At 38.0% G+C, this 10,000-nt stretch overlaps 1 protein-coding gene across 2 annotated transcripts in view; it reads right to left on the bottom strand.

Moving 5' to 3' along the window:
* Window positions 1–3,406: 3,406 nt before the first annotated feature.
* The window catches only part of LOC144980763 (uncharacterized), a 6,944-nt gene continuing 350 nt past the window's right edge, over window positions 3,407–10,000 (bottom strand). The window contains exons 2-3 of one of the 2 annotated variants that reach the window (XM_078928541.1): window positions 8,637–8,971; window positions 3,407–7,511 (exon numbers count right to left, since the gene is read on the bottom strand). In XM_078928541.1, coding sequence (XP_078784667.1) covers window positions 6,709–7,511; window positions 8,637–8,679 — 846 coding nt within the window. In that variant the 5' untranslated portion in view covers window positions 8,680–8,971 and the 3' untranslated portion in view covers window positions 3,407–6,708. The remainder of the gene's footprint in view (window positions 7,512–8,636; window positions 8,972–10,000) is intronic. The other variant, XM_078928540.1, reaches the window with a different exon arrangement.

Here is a 10,000-nt window from a genome sequence, read left to right as displayed (position 1 = left end):
TATAGCCTTCTCACGTGACCATGAACGAGATCTAGATAGTGAAGACTCTCAAGCGGTATGCAGCATCGGATCCGATCTAAGGTCACGTGATAGAGGATAGCTTGGGTTGCTGTTGGCTTGTGTTAGGGGAGGGGCAAGGTCAGTGTCATTCAATAGTATTTTTAACGAAATCGGGCCGAACGAGACGCCGAACGCCGATCCCGAACGGATATAGCCTTCTCACGTGACCATGAACGAGATCTGGATAGTGAAGACTCTCAAGCGGTATGCAGCATCGGATCTAAGGTCACGTGATAGAGGATAGCTTGGGTTGCTGTTGGCTTGTGTTAGGGGAGGGGCAAGGTCAGTGTCATTCAATAGTATATAATTATGCATGTGGCGCTCTATACAGAGAGAAAATTATAAATTGATTACGGGGGAAGGTGGGGGAAGGGGGGCGGGGGGGGGGGGGTTGACCCACAAACGATCGAGGTGTTGGGCTTCGGATAGACCATGATACGAAATCAAAGAGAAAAGGCCACTGGTACTTGGATGGTGTAAATGGTTTGGGGGGGGGGGGGGGGGGGGGGACAATCAGCATGGGATGTATATATTAACATTAATAATATAGGCAATAGATGACCAGGGATGTGTATTGTTTGTGTATTGTTTGTATATGTTTGTGTGTGTGTGTGTGCGCGCGCGTGTGTGAAAGGGATTACACAAAAATACCTTTCTCGGGAGCTTCCAAATGATTACGTATACGATAAATTTGAAAACCACATTGTTTGAATTAGCTTGCAAAAAGGAGAACATTTATCTTTGTTTCACAAAAATAGGTTTAGAAAATTTTTTTTTTCTAGTAGATGGATCTTGAAAAAAATATTGCTCAATTTTTTAAAATTTAATGATAGTTTCTTTATTTTCCGGTCGATTTTCTTGATTTATATCTCATTTCTCAATTCTCAATGCGACGAGCACACTGATGTATCCCGTGTCATTCAAAAGCGTTGTTTGTTTTTTTAATATATACTGAGAGTCCTGCCTCACTAATTAATTCCGGAGCGTTGAGATGGTGACGCAGCTATTACATACAAGACCTTGCAGTCGAGTCGGCAGGGCTTTTGGGTTACACAACCACTATTTACCCATCGGTCAGCGGTACTCTTTGATGTATACAACACTCACCGCCTTTACGGAAAGCCGCCTGCCCATAAATCAAGAGATGGTCTCCTAACTGTTCACAAGCGAACTGTCAAACGAGCAATCGATGATTGGATAAGAATCTCAAGATCTCATATAATAAGGTAAGTTTTGGAGAGGTGATATCCCCCCACCCGTCATCGGACAGAACTTTCATTGCGTTATATCATATAAGCTCCACCTCCTCTTTCTATTCCGGAGTGACGAGATTAGACGAGAGAAAAAATTGAACACGTGATCGGTAAGTCGTTCGTTCGGCCTGCATCGGCGTATAACTATAACTCTGTATTTCTAAGTACCCAGATCGAATATCCCGCCAGAGAGGGACAGATAAGACAACAGCCGATATTTTTGCTAATCGCCGCCATCTTGTTTTAGGTATAAGCAGTGAATCGAGAACATTTTCAGTATTTTCCCCAAAATGGCAGGCTTACCCAGCAGAAAATTGATTTTTTAAAACTCAAACAATCTCACTCCAAAACAACTTTGTGTTCTTATTAATAATAATAAAAAAAAGATCATCATGATGTGCAAAATAAATCTGAATAAGAAAAATGTATATTGTGTCGTAACAAATGTGACGATTCTGCTCTAAGTGCTAAGGAGAGGGTTAACTCACTCAATCCTAGAGATTTTTACTTTTACTACTTTTCAAAACTGGAAAAAAATGTATTAAAAATGAACATTTGCATAGATAGTTTTATTTAACTGCCATTAACATGTAAAAATAAAAAAATCAATAGTTTTGATACTACGCCTATAATTTGTCTCAGAAAAATGTAATAAATATGCATGGGGTAAAAGTAACCGGTATCTATGGATATATCGTGTTAGGGTTGAGTGAGTTAAGGGAGGAATTTTGTATGATTCTTTTCTTGTATTTTCCGATCATCTTTATTTGAAGATCTGAAATAAATTGTATATGAAACAGTACCAGACAGAGCAAGAGAAAAAAAAATTACAAGAAAATAAAAAAAAAGCTATCTCTCTCCCCCCCCCCCCCTCTAAAAAATCTTCGACGACCGGGGATCGAACCTCAGACCTCCTGAATACCGGTCAGACGTGTTACCATTACACCGCAGAGGTTGCCCGATAGTTTCGTTCTTGTCTAGCACTGTTTCATAAACACTTTTTTTCAGATTTTTATCTGATCCCAGTGCCTGCCTCTTAATTTGGCACTTTGATAACAACTTTGAACGGCACAGAATTATCTAAGTCAGACCTACCAAGTACTACAAACAATTCGTAGAATTACAAATTTTCGGCTCCAGCCACAGAGCGACACACGCCTCTTTGTCTCAATAAATCTTGTTGAAAATGAACGTTTAGTTTCTGACATCCTGTATTCAGGACTTTGGATCATTTTTGGATCATGGTGATGGCAGATGAAATTATTATTTGTAAAGCTATTTATAGTGACCTTTTCTGTTTTTTTTTCCTTCGGAAACTATGAATTTTTAACATTTCAAGCAAGCAGCTCTGATCTAGATAAGTCTCTTCTTATCTTTAAAAAAATCGAAATGGTTTAAATAATAGTTTAATCGTTTGTATAAACAACCCGTAATCTTGTTTTTCTAGGTTCAATGTTCTTCACAACGCTATTGAAGTTATGCGTTAAGGTAAAAGACCCACAACTTCCGCTAGCCTGATATGACGTTCCAACACACAAAACTATGTTTAAGCGTGGAACGTTTATATAGTCTGATTGATATAATTTGATAAGAAGTAATCACCAAAATGGCTGTCTGAAAACAATAACGAAGAGCTGAATGGCGTCAATTTCGTTCCTTCCAAATAATGTTTTCTCTTTATCGGGCAGTAACGAACATCATTCTCCTCCTGCTTCCCCCATATTCACTCCTCCTCCTCCTTCACATATTCCTATTTTTTCGTCGTCTTCACCACCACCACCACCACCACCACCACCACCACCACCACCACCACCCATCATCATCATCATCATCATCATCATCATCATCATCATCATCATCTTCATCATCATCATCATCATCACCACCACCACCATCATCATCATCATCATCATCATCATCATCATCATCATCATCATCATCATCATCATCATCACCACCACCACCACCACCACCATCATCATCATCATCATCATCATCATCATCATCATCATCATCATCATCATCATCATCATCATCATCATCATTTACAAATTGCTATCCTTAAAAAAATGAATTATAAAATAAATTAAATGTCTGTGTGTAGATATTTTTACTTTCGTGTGACCGTCGTGACAATTGACAAAGTCTTTTTAAACAAAATAAAAAGGAAAAAGAATCATTTTAAAAATAATATATAACAAGATCCTTTCTCTTTCTGCACCAGGATAAGAATACCACGAGCGAATACTGTTCTATTTGTAAAAACGTATTTAAAAAAAAAGGAGAGACGATGTGGTGGTTGAGCTGGAGAAATCTGGTATGCTCTGGCAGATGATGTGAAAGACTGGACAAAGACAGAAGAGGATGGAAAAGTTTCATCGCTGGCCATACCCACTGTGGGATGAAGATTGAAGAAGCAAACTGTTGCTTCTGTTCTGTTGCTCCTCGTTCTCTTCCTCCTTCTCCTTCTCTTCCTCCTCCTCCTCCTCCTCCTCCTCCTCCTCCTCCTCCTCCTCCTCCTCCTACTCCTCCTCCTCCTCCTACTGCCTCTGTAGTGGCTGTTGTTAATTTTGCTGTTGTTGCTTTTGTCGTCGTCGTTGTTGTTGCTAGTTTTGTTCTTGTTATGTTGTTGTTGTTGTTGTTGTTGTTGTTGCGGCCGCTGTTGTTGTTGTTATATTTGTTGTTATTTCTATTGGTTTTAGTTGTTGTTGTTGTCACGAATGGCTGAGCTGAATGATAATGTTACAAATTATTTTAAAAAAAATAAAGTAACGTTGTGTCCTACACAAGATACATGACAAGACATCGTTACAAACTGTTGCTTCTGTTGTTATTGTTGTTGTTGTTGCTGTTATTGTTGTTGTAATTATTATTATTGTTGTTATTGTTGTTATTATTGTTGTTGTTGTCGTTGCTGTTATTGTTGTTGTTGTTGTTATTGTTGTTGTTGCTGTTATTGTTGTTGTCGTTGTTATTATTGTTGTTGTTGCTGTTATTGTTATTGTAGTTATTATTGTTGCTTTTATGATGTTGTTACTACTGTTGTTGTTGTTGTTACTGTAATTGTTGTTGTTGGTATTGTTGTTGTTGCTGTTATTGTTGTTGTTGCTGTTATTATTGTTGTTGCTCTTATTGTTATTGTAGTTATTGTTGTTGTTGCTGTTATTATTGTTGTTGCTGTTATTGTTATTGTAGTTATTATCATTGTTGCTGCTGTTATTATTATTGTTGTTGTTCCTACTGTTCTTTTTGCTGTTATTGTTGTTGTTGTTGTAGCTGTTACGTTTGTTGTTTTTGTTGTAGTTGTTACTATAATTGTTATTGATGACGTTGTTGTAAGGAATGGATGAGCTGTATGAAAGTGTCTCGTGTTAGAAATATAGAAATGTAGTCTCTATTCCATAACATATACAATTATAACTATATATTATGTAAATGTTGCTGCTCGAAGCTCGAAGAAATAAGTAACAATGTGAACTTGAATGTAAGTTTCAATTTCATATACGAAAACAGATAAAATGGACGTTTCGGGTTTCCCCTTTATAAAAAAAACAGGAGGAATAATACACTACAGATGAATGAGATAATGTGGTGTTAACGCCACTACCAAATTATCTCATTCGTCTGTAGTGTTTCATTCATCTTGTTTTGTTGATAAAGGGGAAATCCGAAACATCCATTGTACCAGGTATCTGTTTTCGTATATTAAATTGAAGCTTACATTCAATTTCACATTGTTATTTAACTATAAGACGTGGTTACTAGACTGTTGCTGATACCTCTGCTGTGGTCCTTGTTGTTTCTATAATTTCTATTTCAGGTGATGCTTTGTTATTGCTTCTGTTGTTGTTGTTGTTGTTGTTGTTATTCCTCTTGTTGTTTTTACTATAATTGTTGTTTTTTGATGTTGTTTTTATTTTTGTTACTAGAGGACGATCTGCAATGATAGTCCTACGTATTAGAAATAAAGAAATGAGGTCTCTCCTCACTAAAATACCCACGATATGACGTGGTTACAAACTGTTGTTGTTGTTTTTGTTGTTATTAATACTGTTGTTGTTGTTGTTGTTGTTGTTGTTGTTGTTGTTGTTGTTGTAGCTATTACTTTTGTTGTTGTTGTAGTTGTCGTTGTTACTCCTTTTGTTGATGTTACAATAATTGTTTTTTTCTTTGTTTTTTTTTTTTCAAATGTTGTTTTTGTTGTTGTTGTCGAATGGACGATCTGTAATGTTTTTCCTTGAATAAGAAATAAAGAAATTCAGTCTCTCCTTACTAAAATACCCACGATATGACTGTTTCTATTATTGTTGTTGTTGTCACTCCTGTGGTTGTTATTGTTGTTGGTGTTGTTGTGTTTGTTGTTCTTGTGTTTTAATTGTTTTTAATGATGTTGTTTTTGTTATTGTTACGAATCAACGATCTGTATGATAATGATAGTGCTACGTGTTACGGACATGACTCTTGTTAGGCGATATTATAATTTTTATCTGACAGAGATAATGCTGCTAACGGCCGGGTAGTCATTTTTACACACGAGTACGGCGAGAGAATGTGAGTAAATTGCCTTTTCAAAAGGACTCAACTATGCGCAGAGCGAGGTTCGAACTCAGGACCTGTCGATCCGAAAGCGAGTGTCATACCACACGACTGTTGTTGCTGTTTCTTTTGCTTTTCTTGTCGTTGCTTTTTCTATTAGTATTTGTTGATGTTGTCATTGCTCTTCCTATTGCTGTTGTTACTATTGCCGATACTGTGTCAACAATTGTTGTTTCTATCTCTGTTGGCGATGCTGTCTCTTTTTGTGTTTTTGTTGTTGACGTTTTCTGTTTCTATTGCTGTTGTTACTAATGCCGATACTGTTATTGTCTCAAGAGTTCGTGTTGTTTCTATAGCTGTTGGCGATACTGTCTCTCTTGGTGTTTTTGCTGTTGCCATTGTCCTCTCCATTGTTGTTCTTGCTCTTGTTGTTGTTCTTGTTGTTGCTATTGTTACCAATGGCTTAGCTCTATAATAGAGATATCAGAAAGCATATGAACATAACATCCAAGATGGAGTGTTGTTACGTAAACTGTTGTTGCTGGAGAGTTGTTGTCTATATAGTTGTTGTTGTTTTTTTCTATTGTAGTTGGGGTTTTTTCATTGCTATTTTTTGTCGTTGTTGTTTCTATTGTTGTTGTTGTTATTATCCTAGCTGTATGGTAACGATAATTAGAAAGAATATGTACATATTATTCACGATAGACCGTTGATGTAAATTATTGCTGAAAATTCTGTTGTTGTCGTAACTATTTGATTTTCTTTTTGCTGTTGTTGCTACCGCTACTGCTGCTTTTGACTCTGTTCCTGAAGTTGTTGTGATTTCTGTTACAAATGACTTAAAAGTTTGTTGCTGATGTTAGGGATTACACGAGCATAACACACAGCCCGTGCTTGGGTCAGTGTTGTAGCCTGACATTCCACAATCCAGTTCACAGGTTATAATTGGACATTGGTATTCTGTTGTTGTTGGCTTAGGCTGCGTTGTTGATGTTATAGTAGATGTTGTTGTTGTTGTTGTTGTTGGCTTAGCCGGCGTTGTTGATGTTGTAGTAGATGTTGTTGTTGTTGTTGTTGTTGGCTTAGCCGGCGTTGTTGATGTTGTTGTATATGGTGTTGTTGTTGTTGTTGGGGTGGTGGATGTTGTACTTGTCGTTTTAGATTTCGGCCTTATTGTATCATATTCGCAAATAAATCGATATTTTGAATTGTCTTTGTATAAATAAAAAACGCTGTCTCTTTCGCATTCGATCAGATACCAATATCCAGTTCGTGGGAGTATCGATCCACATCCAAAATTGGTTTCAGCAATAGGTTTATAGAAATTGACGTAACCACGAATCGAATACGGGTTATCTAACCAATTTATCTGCTTTTTTGTCTGCCTTGGATTTAGAGGTATCATAATAGATTCGATACCAATCCAAAAATGGCTATCCGCTTTCTTGTAGGTATTTACCAGTTCATTTTTCAGAAAGTCGTTGATTTTCTCGGATTTTGGCATGGCCAAAGTACCGCCATCATTCTTGCATTGCTCCAAGGCGTCTTGGAATATTTTGATCCGGTTGACTTCAAAGCGGTAACAGCGATCCCCGAAGACTTTGAGGTATTCGTCTCTTTGTAATCGTGTGGGACATCGGTAATCGGCCTCTGATGACAAGGCTTTGTGGTGGAATGGAAGGGGGGGGGGGGGGGGTAAGTGGGGACAGGGAGGGGGTGATGAAATCTTTTTTATTAAATAAATACTGAGTTCAGATTGTAAAATTCTTGGCACGTCTAATTGGGTAATACAGTGGAACCTATGTATAACAGGGACCCGGTTATAAGAAGGTTTTAAAATCCCGTTTTTTTCCTCCTTCTTAGCCTGTAGTAAAATTTATCGGCTATAGAAAGACTTTTGAGAGCCTGATTAGTTATAACAGGGGCACCAAAACCCACTTAATATCTTCAAATGCAATGTATTTCCTCACATCACGCTCGAGTAGGCCTACAGCTAAAGGTAGCGGAGAGCCAGGCTAGGGCTAGTTCCTGAATGCTTTGTGTATTTGTGTGTATAGGCTACTTACTGCTATTGAGCTTTTATATAGCGCAATATCCACTATACGTGCTCAAAGCGCTTTACAGTGGGCCCTGGCCAACAGCAACATTTAACATTTTGGACGGGACATGACGCCTGTTAGTCGAGATTACAATTATTATTTTTCGGACAGAGACATCGCTGTTACGGCCAGACAATCATTTTACACCTGAGTACGGTGAGATAATGTAGTTAAAGAGACTTCTCCAAGGACTCAACAATGCGCCCAGCGAGGCTCAAACCCAAGACCTTCCGATCCGAAAGCGAGTGTCATACCACAAGACCACATAGCCGCATATCACGTGATCTATCCCCTAAAAGTGCTATTATGGGCCCGCGTGGCTCAGTGATTGGTCTCTGCTTCGTAACCAAAAGACACCCAGATCGAGTACCCGGCGAGGTGGGTGGCTTTCAGCAAGTCACCTCGCCCATAGCTCACTTTGCAGCACTGCACTACGGCTGACGCCTGGGTTATTCTATCCAGTCTTCCTTTCGAATAGACACATTTTCCCTTGGGGAATGAATAAAGGGAATTTCATATTTATTTCATTTTAGTTTAGTTTATGTCCGACACAAGATCACTGTTTCAAGTAAAGTTGTTTTTTTCCCCTGCTTTTGTCCATAAATAAATAAAAAGAATTAATATCCTTAACGACATAACTTAACAAAATTCTACACACTACACATGTAGATAAGATAACTATACTTACCAGACAAATAAAAAGTGTATGTAATAATCAGTCGAAAAAGCATCCTAAAATCTCGAAATCGCTACCTTACCATCTAAAAATGTTGCATAGATCTCTGCAATTATATAAGATTTTCTCGTCATTTAAATCGACGAGCGGTGATACAGTACTTGCCGAGTAGTGACACGCTGAATTTCGGCACTGTCATATTATCGTAGCAGAATGCAGCGAATTTATCAACAAGATTCACAAAACTTTCGATGAATAAAGATGATTTATATTGATGCTATGCGTTTAGATAAAAAACCTCTCCTGTTCTGACCGCCAGATCAATCGTCAGTCTCAGTCCCATTTTTCTGGTCGTGGTAATCATAGATTAGACACGAGGCTTGATTATGACTATGAGAGAGAGAGAGAGAGAGAGAGAGAGAGAGAGAGAGAGAGAGAGAGAGAGAGTGGCGCTATAGATAGAATGAAGATGACGTCACTCAGGTCTTTGTTATTGTTTTTTGCCACCCCGTTTATGAGAAATTCACACTAAACTGTAATAAACACAATATAAACGTTTTAGGTTACACATAGTTTTGTGTGTTGGTCCGTTATACTTCCGGATGACAATGTTGTGAGCTTCCTAGACAAGTGCAAACTATCTATATCAAGCTGACAAGCTATGTTCCAGTGCACTCTCAAATCAACACAAAATACTCTTAAACGATAGTATGCGCTTGGTTAAGAAGCTTACAACATTGCCGTTCGGAAATAAATCGGACCAGCCCACAGACTATGTGTAAAAGTGAACGTTTTCATAGTCTGGCTAATACAGTTTAGTGAGAATTACTCATAAACGCGGATGGCAAAAAAAACAAAACAAAAACAATAATAAAGACCTGCGTGGCGTCAACTTCGTTCTATCTACAGAAGGACCAAAATACGCTTCAACAGTCGTAACGTCACTTCCCTCGTGGTAACTAAGTAACTGGCTCTAAAACTATCGGAACATTGGCGGAAGACCTTATGAAATATTTCTCCGACGAGCATAAAAGCGTATCCAGATGAAAAGACATTATAAATCTGATCATGTTTTGACTTTTACACATTTTGATCACAAGACATATGAAAAGTTCTAGCCATCATGAAGAATAAAAAGTCCCGATTTTCTTTGTTTAGACAAGCTGCTCGCTGCTGGGCGGACGTGACGTCAGACTATTGAATCCAATTAGGAGGGACATAGATATTGTCAACAATGAAGAATACGTAGAGAGAGGGTATTTGACAGAAGAGGTGGGATTAAAATGCTGGATAAGAAGACGGATGGGGGTGGGGCGGAGAAAGGGTACTAGCCCTTTAGATTTAATTTCACTCATTATTAGTAATAATGTAATTAT

This window comes from Berghia stephanieae, chromosome 10 (genome assembly GCF_034508935.2).
Source record: "Berghia stephanieae isolate SIO BIC M18660-M18661 chromosome 10, UCSD_Bste_1.3, whole genome shotgun sequence".
Classification (NCBI taxonomy): domain Eukaryota; kingdom Metazoa; phylum Mollusca; class Gastropoda; order Nudibranchia; family Aeolidiidae; genus Berghia; species Berghia stephanieae.
This window is presented reverse-complemented; position numbering and strand designations above follow the sequence as displayed.